We start from the raw sequence: 19,841 nt of genomic DNA, 5'->3' as shown, positions 1-19,841 counted from the left end.
GCTTTCCAGGAGAAGTAATCCACATGGTTCTCCAAAGCAAGTGCCAGCGAGACAATGTTGAGTCCAGAGTCTAAAATGACCTGGCTGTAACCATGGATTCAGGCAGGAATCTGGCTCTTGCAAGTTTCAGTGAGGTTTGCGCATGAATGCAGAGGATGGCAGTGTTCACAGGTGACCAGAAGTTGTTCCCTCCAAGTGGGAAGCCTCTCTTCCCTGATCTCAAGACAGCTGGAAGCTCTGAAAGAGAGGCATTATCACTGATTTCTGCTGCCACTTTTAATTTGTGCTTTGTTGCTTTAATGCTACCTGATATTTCAAAGTGTGTTTTTATTGTTATTAGATTTTATTTTCACGTAAGCCACTTCTAACATTGTTTGAAAAGTGGGATAAACACACACACACACACACACACACACACACCCCTGAAAGATACCATGGTACCTCGGGTTACATATGCTTCAGGTTACAGACTCCGCTAACCCAGAAATATTACCTCGGGTTAAGAACTTTGCTTCAGGATGAGAACAGAAATTGGGCTCCGGCGGCACAGCAGCAGGAAGAGGCCCCATTAGCTAAAGTGGTGCTTCAGGTTAAGAACAGTTTCAGGTTAAGAACAGACCTCCAGAACGAATTAAGTTCTTAACCTGAGGGACCACTGTATATCTATGGTAGGTTTAACTACATCAAGGATTTGAAAAGTGAAGTTTGTAATTCCCTTCTATGTCACCAGAGGTCAGTATCGCATAAAGAAAACAGTTTTAATGTATGACACCAATCAGTGATGAGTCCAGGGATATTATATATCGGCAGCAAACCCTTAAAATATGTATTATTCAAACTCAGGGAAAATTTCCATGCACTCTTTGTACCTCTGAACCAACAGCCAAAGAGCCAAAGAAGTTTTATATTGTGTCCTCCTCACAAGCAGAAGGAAATATACAGTAAAGGATTTTCTTCTTTGTTACAGAGTTCCTGCCCAAAGGAGGCAAAGGAAGTGACCACACACAGAAGGAACTCTCTGCATACTAGCCCTGTGCTTGTCTAGCAAAACATGCATTTGTGGTTTGGGCTGCAAACCCCACACTGAGGGCAGCAGGCTAGCTTAGTGGGCCCAGGGCAAAGCCCAACAGCACATGCACAGCTCTGTCCTACTTGCAAGGAGAAAGACCATCAACTTAGATAGTGGAGGTCCATCTATTAGGGTGAATAAAACTCAGCCCCACTGACCCCACTGACCTTCAGCCAATCCGTATCTTCCGGCCTTCTTACTTACAACCAGTCTGGGGTGGGGAGATTGGCAGTGTCTCCTTCCTCCTCCTTAGCCCTAATGTTGCCTTCTGTTGAACTCACAGGGAGGTGGCTCCACCTGTCATTGACTCTGGCGCCATCTACTGTTGACCTCCCAGCCTTCTGTCCTACCAGTTCCAAAGGGCACCAGCTACCACTAGGCTAAGTAGAAATGGCCGGAAGGAGGGGAGTTGCCACCACTACTCTCCCCCCCCCCCCCCACAAACACATTCCCCAGTACCTGCCACCTGAACTGGCTGCCTTGCTTTTGCCAGGTTACTTGTTGAATTCATATTACAGTGGTACCTCGGGTTAAGAACTTAATTCATTCTGGAGGTCCGTTCTTAACCTGAAACTGTTCTTAACCTGAGGTACCACTTTAGCTAATGGGGCCTCCCATTGCCGCCGCACGATTTCTGTTCTCATTCTGAAGCAAAGTTCTTAATCTGAGGTACTATTTCTTGGTTAGCGGAGTCTGTAACCTGAAGCGTCTGTAACCCCAGGTACCACTGTATAGCCTTCAACACACCAGGATCCTGCAAAGTATTGATAGGGATCTCTCTGAATGGGCAACTTAGCACAGCTTTGGCTTCCCTGATTCTGTGGCATGAGTTCTGTCCAGCTAAAGTGGAAGGTTTTGAAACAAGAACACAAAACGCTGCAGGAATTATCCCCAGCTCAGATGACAATGACCAGCTTCTCATTCACCTTTAGCTGGAGGAGTGGCAGGACTGTGATGCAATGGCTCCTCCTCCCTCTTCTCCCCCCCCCCACCCCATCCACTCTCTTCTCTCTGATTGTATCCTGGAGCGATGACCTCATTTAAGAAGACAGCCGTCTGTCCCTGAATATCTGACCTTGATCTTTCTGCAACCCTGTCTCGTTGTTGCATCGAGGGCTGTGTGTGTTTCAGGCAATAGGAAATCAATGAAGAAAGCCAAAAGGGCTATGCACTGCAGAAACGATGCCCCTTTTTTATCAGGACCACTCGCTTCCATTCACAGAAATGTATAGTTTCCTAGAATAAGAAGGAAGTAGCTAGGGCATTGCCGGGGGTGGGGGTGAAGGGGCTGGAGGCAGAAAGAGCAGGCAGCATAACAGGCGAGGCACATAATAAGCTAAGAATAGACACCCTCAAAGTCTGGATGGTTGAATATTGATTTGTGCATATGGGTTGTGGCACTGGAGAAAGAGAGCGTTTATCTGCAATAGAGATGGTGGAGCAGGGCTTCCAGGCAGTAGACAGAGGTCCCACTCCGCAGAAGGAGTTGAGAAGCCACCACCATCTGCGCCCCACCCCCAAATGTAGCTAGCTTTCTATATTGTGTTGTAAGCTAAATAAATACACGCTATCATCTGGAGATAGGGAGGCTGTAAGCCCATTAAGTCTGGAGTCTAAAGTTCCCTAATGCACCTTTGATTAGAGACTCTCTGCAAGCAGAAGACAGTGGATGTTTTCCAGGTTCATCTTGAAAGGGCAGCTCTTACCAGTCCTGCTCACATGCATCTATACACTCGGGATGCTATATCTTGCAGACATACTCACAGGCTTATCATTTTAGAGGTCTTTACTGGAAACAATGGTGGCTCACTGAGGTTATTAAGAGAGTCTGTGTACTGGTCCAGTAAACGCTTCCGCTGCGCAACCAGCAACAGTTCTCTTTGCAGAGCATTAATTAAGTCCAGTGCAGAGATTCTTGTTGCAGTACATGCTTCAGAGTCTCAGCAGCAAGGAAATAACGACACAGGGAAGCCTGTCTTTCCAAAGACAGGTTTATTGCAGAAAGATAACAGAAACACCTCCGGAGCTTTCAGACATTTTGCTTCACGCCCGCAAGGCACAGAAAACAAACACTCTTTATATACTGAGCAACTTAACAACTTAACAAGCTTGACTACTTAAAGTCACATGACATTGCTAACTTGCCAGCGTCTTAGGTTTCACACCCTAACAGTTATTGCATGGGGATCCGTTGATTTAAGGCAGGCAAGCATGGCAGCTGCAGTTCAGCAACATCTGGAGGGCCAAAGACATCCCCCCCCCTGCCCTTGGCCATCCCTCCAGGGACCTTACGCCAGTGATGTGTGTGGCCAAAGCAGGCCTAGGCTTTCTCATGCATGCTCTTCCATGTGCATACACATTCACCAAAAACATATACAGTGGTACTTCGGGTTACAGACGCTTCAGGTTACAGACTCCGCTAACCCAGAAATAGTACCTCAGGTTAAGAACTTTGCTTCAGGATGAGAACAGAAATTGCGCGGCGGCACAGCAGCCACGGGAGGCCCCATTAGCTAAAGCAGTACCTCAGATTAAGAACAGTTTCAAGTTAAGAACAGACCTCCAGAACGAATTAAGTTCTTAACCCGAGGTACTACTCTAGTAGAAAACAGCTGTGATGGGAAACCTGTGGGCTCTCCAATTGTTACTGGACTACAACTCCCATCATCCCTGACCACTGGCCATGCTGGGTGGGGCTGATGGGAGTTAGGAGTCTGTCAACAACCGAAGGGCTGAAGATTCCCCACTCCTGCTCCAGAGGAAAGTGCTGTTCGAGAAACATAAATCCATCGCCACAGAGGCACATGGAGGTGCAGATGTTTGGGTTCACAAAACTAGTCATGCATTTCTAGCTAAATGTTGAGTTCAGAAATGTAAGGTGCTCTTTTCACAACCCACGCAAATGTGGCAAATCTGAAGTTGCAGCAGCAAAGTGCATGTGTTTCTCTGCTTCTCCACTCAAGAGATTTCAGAAACAGTTGGCATTTTAAAGCCTTCACCAGGCAGTTGAGAATATTCCAGCAACAACCTCTTTCTTCTAACCTGCCATAGGGGTCTAGCAGAAATGGCTCTTAAGCTTTAAATAGAGCCGGTTGAATTATTCATTGTCAATAAGAAGCTTATGTGAAATAAATTATTCAAAAAAATCATGTGTCCCTTGTCCGACTAGCTCTGCTGAAATATAATTTCGGAGGCTTTCACAAAGAGGAGCTGAGAGACACCTCCTAAGAACACAGACCTATTCATAATCTGTGCCAGAAGAAGTTCAAATTTCATGCCACATAAACATGACTTCTGGTGATGCTTTTCGTTCTTTCCTTCTTTTCAACCAAATGCAAACTGAAGGCAGTCAAAGCATGATCATTAACATTCCACTTGTATTGACACACTACTAGCGACAGGCAAATCCTTCACCTTCATTTGCAATTGCCTCCGTATCTGTTAGCTTTCTCAGATAAATCCTTGAAATGAAATAAAAAGGCCTAATACTTTTCAGAATATTCTTCTCTAGTTTCTAACATTGGCCCTAGAAGACAATCGAAGCCCTAGAAGGAGTAAACCCTACACAAATCCAGAGTGGAGTCCCTAAGATGGTTGGATGACATCTTTGTATGCCTCCTTTTGGCAACTCCTGCAGCCAAGCTGGTGCCAAATGTATTGGTCTGGTTTCCTTTGGACCACATCAGGGAAGCCAAGAGGGGAGTCATCGCCTGGAAGGCCCAGGACCTCCATACACACTGCCCAGGCTTGCACCCTAGTGAGTGTTGCTAATGCAGTGATTTGACTTTACCCCCAGAGGCACACACCATTGTCTCTCAAGACTCTCTCAAGGCAAATCTTTTTAAAACTTAGTATAAACACCAACAATTAGGAAACACTTGCCTGCGAGTGCTCCAATTCGAGAATAGCCTTTACCAAAGGTGTTGTGGGCTTTGAAGACACTTGAACTCAGGACGCAAGGGAGAAACATGCTAAGAGGAGGGGGCCACTAGGGGGCGCATCGGAAGATGGCTGACAATAACATCTCTCCGACCCACACGAGGTAATTTGGAGGCTATGATGGGAGTAATTAGCCTCCATACCCCCCCAGGATGGTGGGGGGGGGGACTGCCCTTGCCTGCTGTGCCCTATACCACCCCCGAATTTGTGGGGATGGGGGCACTAGGCACAAAGCCCTCCTGTGGGATTCCAGCACTCCTGGACGCCGTCCCTGATCCGCGCCACTAGCTACAAGAACTTCAAAAGAAACAATTTGGATGAAGGAATGCACATATTTCAAGGAAGGAGGGGGAGTAAAGACTGCTAACAGAAGAGATCTCTGTTAAAACAAGACAAGAATAAAACATGAAAAGATATGCCAAGATACGGTATGGCAAATGACTGATGGGGGAGGGGGAAAAACTTTCCTTTCTTTCCTTATGTGATTAAACAAGAATCCCCTCCCCTCACGAGTCAGAATTGACGTTTTAAGGACTTAAGCTGTGGATTTAAGGCTGTGTGGAGATAAACTTTCAAACCAAAGCATGTTTTAAGAAGAGCGTGGAATGTATAAGAGCTTTGGAATGACGCAGTTTAAAATGCTGTCGCCATATTGGGAAGTTCTGTCGGAGGTCTTGAGTCTGGGAGGAGAAAGAGAGAAATAGAGCTGTTTTTATATTGTGGTTGAAACTCCTCAGAGGGACTTAAGAGCGACAGTTTTACGAGATCAATGATGGAAAGAGCGATGTTATCTATGAAGGTGATGATATATGGAAACCATCTCGATTTGAGGATTGGAAGAACGGAAAATTCACACAGGATTATTATTGGTGTTTATCGGCTTAAGGAGACTATCAGAAGAGATCATAAAGAAAAAAGAGAAAATATATGAACAAGATGTGATGTGGAAACAGCAAGATAAGACTGGATAGAATTATGAACTCTGTTTGGACTGATTTGGATTGATTTGGACATTAACGCAGTAGCAAGAAGATGATCAGAATCCCCCTTCGGATCTTGAAATATGGGTCCCCCCAACAAAATTTAAAATTCGGCTTTGTAATTCGGAATTTATGTGATGTGATTTAATTTTATTTGATTGGCCGGTTAATAAAAATTATTTTTTTAAAAAAGAAACATGCTAAGAGGAAGGCACACTTGGCAAATCCACACCGTGATCAACTCCTGCCCAGAAACCAATGTCCCCACTGTGGAAGGACATGTGGATCCGGAATTGGCCTCCACAGTCACTTACAGACTCATTGTTAAAACTGTGTTTATGGAAGACAATCTTACTTGGCTACGAGTGATCAAGAAAGAAAGAAAGAAAGAAAGAAAGAAAGAAAGAAAGAAAGAAAGTTACCATCCAGACCAGAAGTTAATACTGTTTATTCTAAGCAAGATTTAGACCTTGGACTACTAAATGCAATTTACATATGGAAGAGGGAAGCAATGAGCAATGGTTGTGTTTATGAGCAACCATGCTTTGCTAAGGTCTGACAGTGTGAGGAGAAGGATGGGGTACTGCATTTTCTGGAGTTCAGCACCATGGTCAGCTCCTTCCCAGTGAGATTACTCTGCTAGCCTGATTAAGTGGCCAGCCTAGCCTGTGAAAGCTTCTGCTGCTATAAATCTGTTGGCCTTTGAAGCACCACACCACACTCAGAGCAGTGCATGTGATCCTCCCTTCCAACCAGATGCTGTTGGATCACAACTCCCATCATCCTTGACCACTGGCGATGCTTGCTGGGGCTGGTGGGAGTTACAGTCCAATGACATTGGGAGGGTGCTAGGTTGGCAAGGCTGGCCTAAGCCCTACACCACAGTGGGCTTCTGCATATAAACATTGACAAAGCTATCATTTGGAATTCTCTTTTATATTTCTACAGATACAGCTGTATATTTGGGAGGAGAGAGAGAGAGAGAGAGAGAGAGAGAGAGAGAGAGAGAGAATAGTTGCTTATGATGTAAGCTTTCGTGTCCCAGAGCTTTCTCCATTTCTGTGCAACTCAAAATCTTACTCTTTCTGGGCACCTTGTGCCCAGTAAACATTAAAAGAAAAGTGGGGCACTTAAAAGCCAACATATTATATCTTGTTTCTTAGTTTCAGGCTTGGGCGCCAAATCAACTTTTTTGGCAAAATGGATAGCTCAGTTGGTTAGAGCGTGGTGCTGATAACGCCAAGGCTGCAGGTTTGATCCCTGTATGCTGCATATTCCTGCATTGCAGGGGTTGGACTAGATGATCCTCAGGGTCCCTTCCAACACTATGATTCCATGATTCTATGGAACTAAGCTTAAAGCACCTCAGTTTGGCTGCATCTTTGGACCCAGTGACAAAATACAAGTCACCTTTGCTTGGAACTTTCAAACAGAGGTGCCAACTTGGAATAAAATATGGGGGAGCAGGCAAGCCCCACCCTGCGTAATCGATCACAAGATGCAGCACGCACACACCATTTGAACGGCAATGTTCATCAACATTGGGGGTGCTCCCCAAAATATTTTATTGGGGAGCCAATGGGACCTTAGCCCCTAGGAGTAGGCTCCTATGATTTCAGGTAACTCATATATAAACAGCTGTAGCCCTGCTTTGTGCAGAACAGCCTGCCTGGCCGAAGGTGGAACCTCCATGTAGAAGAGCAGCATATCTCTGAATGTCAGCCGCTGGGAGGCCTGCAAATGATCTCAGGCTATTACCTTCAATTCCTGCCTGTGAGCTTCCTCTAAGTACCCATTGGCGGGTTGGGTGCTCCGCTTCCTGCTCTGGGATCTCAGAGAGCTGCAGGGAAAAGCAAGGAGGGGGGAAAGAAGAGGAGGAGGAGGAGGCTTTGGCTTAAAATAGATGTCTCCGCCTCTGTTCCCCAGGTGGGTCTCTGCCACCACCACCCCAGTCTCCATCCACTCTCCCCTGGCTCTGTGCTGAATCAGCAGCCTCCAATGCCATGGCCGAGTCCCCAGGGGGAGGCACAGAGAGGTGATTTCATCGGCTGGATGTTGTCAAATGGAGCCATCCTCCTCTTCCCTCCTCCTCCTCCTCCTCTCCCTGCTGCTCCTGCTGCTGTACAAGCCAACCCAGACTGATCTCACCAGTTCCGGTCACGTTATTCTGTGTTTACGCCTTCGCTCGCTCCCTCGCTCGCCTCTGCTTCTCCTCTAACCTGCCAGGGCCTGCTGCAAACCACCTCCGGAGCCCACCATTCCCATCACCATCACCTCCCCAGCTTTGCCAAGGGGACGCAGGAGGAGGACGGGGACCGGGGAGACGGGGGAGAAGCAGCCGAGAGAGCCACCATGGAGTCCGCAACTTTGGGACGGGTGCCCTTGTGTGTCCACTGCGCCAGGAGGCTTTGAAGGAGATCCAGGAGGAAGAGGAGGAGAAAACCCAGTAAGGGGGCGCCAGGGGTGGCGGGAGGGGATCTCCCCCCTCCATTCCCTCCCGCCTCCCTCCTTAATACCTCCCCCCCCCGCCACCCTCCGAGTGTTTGTGGCTGACACGGAGGAGGGGAGCGTTTGGATAACCCTCCAGGGGGGACGAGAACCCAACCTGTTCGCCCTTCCTTGCCTTGGCATCTCCTTCCATTGATGACACCGAGTCGTGGCCACCAGTTCCTGCTGTCGCCTCCTCGTTTTGCCCAGGTAAGGAAAGCGAGGCGGCGGGAAGCGGGGGAGACGGAGAGGGAAAGATGTGCATATTGAGATCTGTTGTGGAGGAGAGAGAGAGAGAGAGAGAGAGAGAGAGAGAGGATTTTCCTAAGAAACCTGAATACAGAGCAGCTGCCGCTTTCTGGAGATGGTGATCCCACTGGCTCCCTGCTAAATAATAGAAGTTTGTGGATTGGCTGGTTGTTGTTTTTTAAAAGGGTCGAACTGCTTTGCAGTCCTAGAATCAGAGAGGTGGAAGGGGGCCCCCAGAGGTCATTTAGTCCAACCCCCTGCTGGTGCCAGGAATCCATGGCACAGACTCAACTCATCCACCTCTGGTTAATTTCAGGGGAAGGGGGCCATATAGGTCAGTGTTCAGAGCATGCAGAAGAGCACCCAGAGTTCAGTCCCTGGCATTTCCAGGTAGGTCCGGGAACAGCCCCTACCTGAAACCATGGAGAGAGGCTGCCAGACAGTGTTGGCAATCCTGAGCTGAATGGACCAATAATTTGGCTCGGTATAAGACACTTCCTCTGCTCCTAAATTCAACAAAGGGAGGTGTTGAGTTTCGGGGCAGCAGAGGTGGGGACTCCTCAGGCTTGGAAAGTGCCTTTTTAAGCCCAGATTGGAGTGGGTGGGAGGGATCAGAAAATGCACTCTGCTTATGCTCAAAGGCAGTTGCCCTAGGCAGAAACAAGCGAGCAGCAATTGAGCTTCCCTTAGTGCAAACATCAGAGTGTAAGCCTCTCCAGCTGCAAAGAAGAATGAGAGTCAGCGCACAAGGTCTTTGAACTATTATTTTTAAAAGAAAGCAGATAAAGCGGTGGCTCAGAGGTCAAATACCCAGCGGAAGCTGGTCCATTTGGGCAAAGGGGGCTTTGCCCCACCAACCTGAGTGTCTTCCCTCAGCCAGCCCCCGCCTGCCTGCCTCCTTACTTACTCTCAGCCCAGGGGGTGGCGCTGCCTGTCAGCTTCTTCGTCCCCCTTAAAGCGTTGCCTTCATATCACTTGAGCACTCAGTCTGGTCCTTCTGTTCTTCTGACCTGCAATGATGGGTGGAGGTTCAGCTAGAAGACCTCCCAAGGTCCTTTCCAACTCTATGAGTTGGGCAAACATCTGGAGAAGAGGTCATAACCACAGGGAAGAGCCATAGGTCAGGGGTTCAGCATCTGCTGTGCGTGCAGACGGCCCCAGCTTCTATCCAGGTAGGGCAGGGAATATCTCCTGCCTGAAACCATGGAAAGCCAGTCTGGGAATTTATTTATTTGTTGCCTGTATTTATACCCCACCTTTTCCTCCAAGGAGCTCAAAGTGGGATACATGGCTCTCTTCCTCCCCGCTTTATCCAAACAACAACCCTGAGAGGTAGAGCTTAGGCTGGGAGATGGTGACTGACCCAAGATCACCCAGGAAGTTTCATGGCTGAGTGGGGATTTGAACCCTGGTCTCCCAGCTTCTAGTCCAACACTCTCACCACTACACCACACTGGCTGCAGACAACACTGAGCTGATGATCCCACTCAGCTTCCTATGTCCCGTTGGGTCACTTCCGGGTGGGCAACCTGTATCTTAGGACTCAGTGGGTTGATTGTGCTCTAGACTGCTGTGTATTCGCAGGAGGAGGGGTTACGTTTTGCCTCTGGCAATGTGGGCTGTGACCCCACACATGCCAGTGACGCCACCATCAACCTCTTCCTTTTAAAAGTTTGGTCAGACTCAACGGCTGGGCTTTGCTGCGACACACAAACTGAGGCTTCCTCTCTGGAGTTTGTCTGTCTAGTCAAAACGCCACCGGGAGCAATGTCTCTTGAGTTGGAAGATACCAAGGAAAACTGCATTGCCCAGGAACTGGAAACACTTCCCATATAAGGGAGCTGCTTTATATACCAAGTCAGATCATTGGTCCACGCAGACCAATAGCCGCCTCTGCTCTGGCAGGCAACTCAGCCTGCCTGTGTAATCCTAAAACAACCAAAAGTCCTGAAAAGATGAATCTCCAGAGTAAATGTTATGCTTCTGCGGTACAACTGTGGAATCGCAGTTCTGTCCTATGGTAAGGGTTGTAGCTCAATGGAAGAGCATCTGCTTTGCGTCCAGACAGTGCCAGGTTCAATCGTCTGGCATCTCCAGGTAGGGTTCCCACTGGGGGTCAAGGGGAACCCTGTCTGAAACTCTGGAGGTCGACTGCCAGTCAGTGTAGACAATATAGGGCTAGCTGGGTGAGTGGTCTGACTCAGTGTATGGCAACTTCCTATGCACCTTGTTTCCTCTTTTCCACAGTCACTTTCCCTCTGAGCCACATGCCTTTCTTCTCATGAAAGGACCCCCTTCTTTCCTATGAACCTGGTTGAAATATTATAATCAGAAGCCCTGGTTTGGTTCCCAAGTGCCCATTGGGACTGATAGGGCGGAAAGCAGGGAGCCGAACAGTAGGTGGCGCCAGAGGCAATGACAGCCAGAGCAAACGGCTTCTGGTTTGGGCCCCATCCTCCTCCCTGCTGAGTTCTGCAGGGGCATCAGAGCATAAAGCTGACATTCAGGGCCACCTTCTGGACTGGTTGCATGTGAGAAGGCAGGCAGGTGGGGATGGCTGAAGGCAGACTGAGGTTGGTGGGCAGCACCCTGGGTACCCTTATGGACAAGCCTCCACTGGTTGGAGGTTAGGTGGGCAGATCAAGAGCAGAACCTCCCCGTTTCAATACTAATAATAAACATTCTTGCTAGAGATGTTTACTTGGCACGTCCCTTGATATTAGTTAAGTACCTAGAGAACATCACTGTATTCTCTTGGGTATATGGCCTCAATGCTCCTTAATGCATTTGTACCTACTTTGCGATTGCCTTCTTGTATTTCCAGATTTTAGGTCTGCGGTTATACAGAAACCCACAAGGGAAAAGCACCTGAGTTTGCTCATTGTTTGTTCATTTATTGTTTAGTTTATAAACCTTTCATTGAAAAACAGTAAGCCACTTTTAATAGCACCAGTGGAAAAGCAAGATCTCAATGTCTGAAGGGTGCAGTTCGAGAAAAACGTAACCAACTCCCATTGTACTCAACGGGGCTTACTTCTGAGTAGGCATATAACATTCCACTGCTCCCTCTCTTATGAATTGGTGTCCTTTATGAGGTTCCCAGGTGCGGATCTTTTCCTGGCGAGATATAAGACATTATTCTGCATCATTGATTTATTTTATTTGCATTAGGAGCACAGACAGAGAAATATCTGCCAGAGGTTGGTTGTTTGGTTGTTATCTTGAAATAGTTCAGAGGCTCAGTGATAAAACATGTATGAAAGCAAAAGGTCTCAAGATCAATCCTCAGGTAAGGTTGGGGAAGACTTCCTGCCTGGAACCCTGGAGAGAGATGCTGTCAGTCAGTGCCAACATTACTGATCTAAATGGACCGCTAGTTTGACTCTGTTTAAGGCAGCTAGCTCTCTGTGTTTCTGTGCTCCTGGGCCATCTTTTAGGCTGGTGGCTGACAACTTTAAAAACCACATAAAACTACACAATCATATTCTAATAAAAATCTAGTCATTTGAAATAGGTGTTTTAAAAGTTTCACATGGCAGCAGGGCACGCGTGTAACATTAACTGAAACAGTGAAATGGTTTAACACCTGCAACACTATCATTAAATTGTTTCTAGATTCAGACCAGTATCTCAGCTGGAAACCAAAAGAGATGGATTTTTAAGGCCTGTTAAAAAAACCCTTGTTGATGGGGCCAAATGTATCTCTCTTGGGAAGGGGTTCCACAAACATGGAGCCACCACCAAAGAAGCCCTGTGTCTCACGCCCTCCAATCCCAAGGATCTTAAATGTGGGTTTGTAAGAAATCCCTTCAAAAGTCGAACTCCAAGGCAGGTTCAGATAGGATACCATGTATTAAATTCAGCTAAGTTACTAGCAGAAAGAGTTGCATAAATCGGCTTTGACACCACTTTGCAAATCTGTGAGCACATATCTGGGTGTAAGCCCAGCTGAAAATGGGACTTGCTTCAACAGAATCGTGTTGAAAATCACCTAACCTACAATTCTGTGAATAATCTTGATTTCTCATTCAGTGTCTAATTAAACACCATATTTGGAATTTAAGAAAGAGCTGTTTTATTTTTAATTTTTTTGCATTTATAAACCACCTTTAACTTCTAAGGAGCACAAGGCGGTGCATGTGGTTCACCTCCTCCCCATTCCATCCTCAGAGCAATCCTGCGAGGTAGGCTAGGCTAAGAGATGGTGACTGGCCCAAGGTCACCCAGTGAACTTCATGGCTGAGTTGAGATTCAAACCTTGGTCTCCCAGGTCATAGTTTTCAGCTGGCAGAGTGTGAGACTGTTAATCTCAGGGTTGTGGGTTCAAGACCCATGTTGGGCAAAAGATTCCTGCATCACAGGGGTTGGACTAGATGACCCTCGTGGCCTCTTCCAACCCTACGATTCTGTGGTTCTGCTCTGTGCAAGAACAGCAGCCTGTTTGATTTGTTTTTATTCAGACAGGTGGAACGTGGAAATATATTCAAATATATCAATTGCTTGATGTGTTTACAGCCAATGTCTTTCAGTAAATCAGCCTACAGGACTCACTTGAGACAGGGTAGCAGGAGAGAAGAAGCAGCTCCCTCTTCCCGCAAGTCACTATTGCCATGAGGGCAACTCATGAATCCACGTCTAATTCCCTCTAGGCTCTGACGGTTGACAACTGTGTTGCGATGGAGACCCTGTCCCTGGAGCACCATATCCAAAGTGTGCAAAGACACATCGCCTTCTTGAAGAAGGAGCAGATGGAACTCCTCCACGATTTGCACCTGGAGATCCTCCACTTACAGAAGCACTGCACAGGTGAGCTGAGTGAGTTGCGGTGACCTTCCAAGTCTCATGAGGCTCCCTGACCCCACAGACCATGCAGGTTGGGTCTGGTGGGAGTTGTGGGCTTCCAGAAGTTACGGGTGTCCTGTCTCTCACTGGAGGGAGATCTTGAATTCCAACCTCTGCATACTATCCTTTGCTTTTTCCTGTAGGACTAATTGCAGTCTTTAACAGTTGTCAACAAGTTTACCATACCCATTGTCAATCACCCATCTCCTACCACCCTTCTGAGAAAAACCCCACCCTCTCACTATATATAAGGGTCTGGTGACTTCTCTTTCAGTGTATCTGAAGAAGTGTGCATGCACACGAAAGCTTATACCCAGAACAAACTTAGTTGGTCTCTAAGATACTACTGGACATTTTTTAAATTTATTAATTTATTTCCAGTGTCTGCTTCTGCCCAAATCGTTCAGACTTTGTTCACTATAGTGCATCGGCAAGACAAAGGTTCAAAGGCACTGCAGGGGAATTGCATGACTTAGGGGCAAGCTAAGAAGTGGATGCAACCAGCACCTTCCTTTAGAAGAATGGGCCAGGTACAGTCTGTTTACACAGCAAGCAAGAGGAGTCTTGGGACTGGACAAGGCACAGCTCAGAAGCCTCATCCACAACTTCCACTTGTCCCACCACTTTCCCCTGAGAAAAACTTGCACTTTGCCATTGAATTGGGGCAAACGTCAAATCGGGTTTTCTGCGAGTTGATATGGGCTCCGATTCAGTGGTAAGGAGTGGGTTTTCCCAGGGAAAGTGGTGGGTCAAATATAGAACCTCTCAGACCCGTGGTTTCTAGGCATGGGGCAAGCAAAAGTGTTTACAAGCCCTGAGTTGGTTGATGTTCTCGCTGGAATTTCCAGGACCTAGGAAGGGGAGTCAATGCCAGCTCAACATCCAACTTGTCTCTTCCAAGGGAGAAACCTTACTATTAGAGGGGGCTCTGGAGGGAACTGGCTAGGGTGGTAACACAGGGGAAAGGTCTTTCCCTGACAACAGGCTCGAACCCTCTCCTGAACTGAAGCTCCTTGCATTCCTGCCCACCCAGTGGCATAGTATGGGGTGGTTGCCCGGGTCCCAAAAAAATTTGGGGACACAAAATTTCAACACCCGGTGCTGCTTCAATACAGGTGCTTCCTTCTGTCACTGGGCTCCGTTGAAAATGACTTCTCCATGCAAACCACGAAGTGGCCTCTCCAGACAATGCAATGACTCTTCTTTTCTTATCTCTACGGCTGCGATCTCCTGGGTGATGCAGATGCCACTAGGCAGTTGAATGCACATGTGCACTCTGTCCCTTTCCCTCCCTCCCATCCTGCTCCGCATGGCCCCGGGCTCTGGCAACCCACGCTATGCTACTGTGCCCACCAACTCCCGCTCTTGCTCCAAAGTTTCTTGGGGCTCCAGCATTGCTTTTTGGACTCCACTGGGACTGTCCCTGGGGTCATCTGGTTCTAACTCTCCAGACTCCTCCCATCCCTCTTCCTGATCTGACCGTTCCCTCCACGCCACCTCCAAGGGACTCCAGCTCCCATCCGGACCAGCCAGCATGGCCAGTGGTCAGAGGCAATGGAATTTGGAGTCCAACAACATCTGGACAAAGAGCATCAGTATGTACACACAGCCAGAAGTTTCTGCTCACAGAAGTTTCTGAGAAAGACCTGTAAGAGTCAGACGGCAATTGAACACATTGGTGTTGGGAGATTGTGTAATCTGCTGCCTGGAAAGATTTCAAGGATGCCAGAGTAAGGCCACATTCACACCCTATACCTAAAGCACTATGGCACCACTTTAACCAGCCATGACTTCCCCCAAAGAATTCTGGGAGCTGTAGTTTGGTGCTGGGAGTTGTTAGGAGAACCCCTATTCTTCTCCCAGAGCTACAGTTCCCAGAATGATCTAACAGTCAATCCCTCTTCCCTCTTCTGAATTTTGTAGCTCTGTAAGGAAAACAGGGGTCTCCTAGCAAATCTCAGCCTCCTTGTCAAACTGCTGCTCCTAGAATCATTTGGGTGAAGCCATGACAGATCAAAGTGACACCACAGTGCTTTAAATGTATGGTGCAAGTGTGGCTTACGTTAGTAATCAGTTCTCTAATTGGTTTCCTTCTGGGAATACACGTTGAATGAAAGAGAAAGGTTTTTCTACCACATTCTCTCTCTGTCTGTCTTTTAGGAAACGCAGTTGGAATTGTAATTAGGATGGTTGGGCTAAATTTGATTTCAATGCAATCCAGTTTAAGACGTTCCTTTCTGTTAGGGCGGACGACTAAACAGTGTTTTGAGTTACAATAGACAAAAGCCTGGGGGTGGGGAGGGGAACATATGAGTGTGAGCATTCTGTTAATCCAGCAGTCCTTTGCCTGATCCAAGATTGTGGGAGGGAGCCACTGTGGGGGAGGGGCAAAGTACATTGTGTGTTACAAAGCCATCATTAAACCCCCTGTGTCTCCTCCTCTTCAAAGAGGATTAATTTCAGCCCTGTGCCATGTGCATCAGTGTTAAGTGATCTCATTTGTACCGGTTTTGGCGCATGGGTGGGGGACGCGCATCCAGCCAGCTTGCAGAAGTCTCTTCTGAAGAGACAAAGGAAGCTGTGGATCCAGTATTTAGATTCCTCGGTTGCTGCTCAAGTTCCAGAAGTGTAATCCGAAAGGAAATCCGAGAAGCAAAAGGTTGCCAACAGAGAATGAGGAGATTAACTTGGCTTTGGGTTAAGTCATTCTTCCTTGCGCTTGACCCAGAAAGTGCAGCTGGCGCAGAATGCTGCAGCCAGGTTGCTGACAGGTGCGAAGCCCCCGTCAGCATATATAACACCTGTTCTCAGAGATCTGCACCGGCGGCCCATTTGCTACTGGGCCAAGTTTAAGGTGTTAGAATATAAAGCTTTAGCAAGCTTGGGACCAGTTTAAGTGCAGGATCACCTTAGCCAATATATGCCCACTTAACCTTCTTCCATCTGTGGAACTGGCACAGTGACAGGTTCCCCATAATATTTGTTCTGCAAATGTAAGAGAATCAAACTTTTAGTAGGTGGCGCTGTGGGTTAAACCACAGAGCCTAGGACTTGCCGATCAGAAGGTCGGCGGTTCGAATCCCCGCGACGGGTTGAGCTCCCGTTGCTCAGTCCCTGCTCCTGCCAACCTAGCAGTTCAAAAGGACCTCAAAGTGCAAGTAGATAAATAGGTACCGCTCCAGCAGGAAGGTAAACGGTGTTTCCATGCGCTGCTCTGGTTTGCCAGAAGCGGCTTAGTCTTGCTGGCCACATGTACGCTGTATGCCTGCTCCCTCGGCCAATGAAGCGAGATGAGCGCCGCAACCCCAGAGTCGGTTATGACTGGACCTAATGGTCAGGGGTGCCTTTACCTCTACCTTACACTTTGAAACTCCCTGTGTAATGAACTCACTCAATTTCAATAGGGGAAGGATGAGAGGGGCAAGGCCCTGCGAACACCAGAGAAGACTTCTGCCCATGGTCACCATATTAGCAAATCATGATCTTGGAGTGCTCCTGAGGTAGAAACATATTTATGGTTCACTTCTCTACGACCCGCTGAACAAGAGTGTACGTATGAGTTCCATTGGAGCTCTCCGAGGTCCTGAAGAGGCTTAACCTGCTTACTACAGTACTTGGAACTGCTGCTCTGGGTAGTAGGCAGGGTGAGCCACTTCAGGACTTAGGAGAGCTCCTAGGCAGGACATATATTACTGTCCAGCGGTAGGTAGCTTCGGGTCCTAGAAGACCTCCCAAGGAAAGGTGGTTGATGTTGCTTCAGCAGTTTTTGGCTGAGCCACAGGTAGGCATTTGCTCTCTTGTTAGTGGTAAAGGAATCTTGGGGGCTATTTAGCAAAGGAAAACAACTAAGCCTGGAAGACTTAAGCATACACTTACTCCTCACTGCTCAAAATTGTAACCTTCAATCAGAGCTTTGTTACATATTGTATAGGAGGACTAAGCCAAAACATAAGTAGATGCTTCCCCTCTGCCATCCGCTCTCCTCTGCTCCAGTTTCATTAGAAAACCTTAAATTGACTCGCTCCCCCCCCAAAAAAGGAGGCAAGTGATGTATCACTTTGACTACACTTCAGAATAAAGTCGCTCTGTTTTCCCCTTACTTCAGGAGTCTTGCCCACCTGCATTTTCTTTTTATGGAACCGCCAAATGAAATATTTGTTTTACAGTGACACAATCGTACCAACAAAAGCAGACTGAACTTACTTAATGCCTTCCTTCTGCCTCAAATGCATTAACCTGTTAGGATGGGGGTTGAATTAGTGACCCACGGTTACAGCAAATGTGCTACTCCCAGCCCACTTGGTTCTGCTTGCCTTGCTGCTGTGCAAGTTGTGCATGGTCTTTTAGGTGCAGCAAAGCAAGCAGCTCCCTGGTGGCATGGCGATCAGTTAGGGGATCCTGCTTACCCTCCTCTTCCACTGAGGCGACCCCCCCAAGGTTCAAAAGCTAGGCAAGGCTATAAACCCAATAGCTTGTTCTACATCAGGGGAGGGAAACCCATTTTTTTAATCTGGATGGCCACATCTCCGGGCCCACATGCCAGTGGTGGGCAAGACCAGGAGCAAATGTGGGTGGAGCCACATATGCTAATTTACTCAGGCAACACCCTCTGTCCTCTACCCATTATCAGAATGCAAAGACGCATCATAGTGAAGCAAAAGGTGAGGTGTAGGGTCTGTGGAGAAGGGGTGCAGCTAGAAAACTGCTAGCACATCTGCAAAGCTAAGCAGGGTCCAGTATGGTTTCAAATTGGGTGGAGGACTGTGTGTTGAGATTGCAGGGGGTTGGACTCAGTGACCCTCAAGATCCCTTCCAGTTCTACAATTCTACAGTTCTATGGTATGGCTGGGGAGGGCGGCTTAGGGAAGACCACCCCCCACCCCCACCCCCCGTGAGTCAGATAGAAAGGCCTGGATGGCTGCGGTCAGCCTCTAAGCCCAAATACTCCCATCCTGCTCCCATGTGTGAGTCATTTCCGAAACACAATTGTGTTCCCTGAGTAGCCACCAGAAAAAGGGCCAAACTCTCCAGTCCTTTGTAATCCCCACATTTCCAGTATCAGGTCTTGTGGGAAGATAAATGCTGTTAACAATACTGGAATGAGTCATTTCTTGGAATGAGCCTGACATACGAAAGGCACAACTTGGCCCTCCTCCCATCCTGCCTAAACTTAGGCAGAAAATGTATGCTTCCAGTTCTCCTCACCCCATTCACCCTGGGAAGGTAAAATGGGAACCTTAATTAGCATTGCCATGAACAAAAAAGAAGTGGACTTCTCACACAAAGGGATTGTGAGGATGTGTTTCTTTAGACGCTAATCATCCAAACACTCAGCCAAAACGTTCAGTTTTGTTTCTGAAGCAATAATGAAACGCCAGAACTGGGCAATGGATTTGGCCAACTAAGGGAAATAATAGTAATGCTCATTCTGCCTTGGTCAGACCACACCTGGAATACTGTGTCCTGTTCTGGACACCACAATTTAAGAAGGATATTGACAAGCTGGAACGTATACAGAGGAGGGCACCCAAGATGACCAAGGGTCTGGAAACCAAGTCTGATGAGGAATGGTTGAGGGAGTTGGGTTACGTTTAGTCTGGTAAAGAGGAGACTGAGAGGAGATATGATAGCCATCCTCAAATATCTGAAGGGCTGTCACATAGAGGATAGAGCAAGCTTGTTTTCTCCTGTTCTGGAGGGTAGAACTCGATCCAACAGCTTCAAGTTGCAAGGAGATTCTGACTAAAGAGGAAGAACTTCCTGATGGTAAGAGCTGTTTGACAGTGGAATGTCAGTGGACCCTCCTTCTTTGGTGGTTTTCAAGCAGAGGTTGGATTGTCATCTGTCACTGGGTGCTTTGAGATAGTTGAGATTCCTGCATCACAGGGGGTTGGACTAGATGACCCTCGGGGTCCCTCCAAACTACAATTCTATGAGTTTCAAAAAATCTGCACGTTAGCTAAAATTGCGTACGAAACTGTCTGTGCCAAGAAAGAGTCGCCCTGAAACACTAGTGGGTTTTCATGAGGACTTTCTGTTTTCTTGGAAAAACACAAACTGATATGGAAATGTGGAGAGCTGAACATAACGTTGGAAAAAAATTGAGAAACTGCAATTGGCAGATTCACCCATCTCTGCCAGAGAGATGCTGCAGAGTTTTACTGTAGCTGCAGGAACGAGGCAGGAGGAGGTGGGCATAAGGCTGCCTGTATTGATTTGCAATAGGATAGCAGGAGAGATTTGAATGGCTTACCAGAAATTGCTGTGCCTAGTCC

At 47.5% G+C, this 19,841-nt stretch overlaps 1 protein-coding gene across 1 annotated transcript in view; it reads left to right on the top strand.

Annotated features, from left to right (window-relative positions):
• Positions 1-7,874: 7,874 nt before the first annotated feature.
• Positions 7,875-19,841, top strand: part of CCDC92B (coiled-coil domain containing 92B) — a 37,162-nt gene continuing 25,195 nt past the window's right edge. Inside the window, exons 1-2 of the mRNA XM_079955823.1 lie at positions 7,875-8,685; positions 13,374-13,530. Of these exons, the coding sequence (XP_079811949.1) occupies positions 8,632-8,685; positions 13,374-13,530 (211 nt within the window). The 5' untranslated portion in view covers positions 7,875-8,631. The remainder of the gene's footprint in view (positions 8,686-13,373; positions 13,531-19,841) is intronic.

The sequence above is a fragment of the Podarcis cretensis genome (assembly GCF_951804945.1).
Source record: "Podarcis cretensis genome assembly, chromosome: 15".
Taxonomy (NCBI): Eukaryota; Metazoa; Chordata; class Lepidosauria; order Squamata; family Lacertidae; genus Podarcis; species Podarcis cretensis.
Note: the sequence above shows the minus strand (reverse complement) of the source record. Positions and strands in the feature narration are given on the sequence as shown.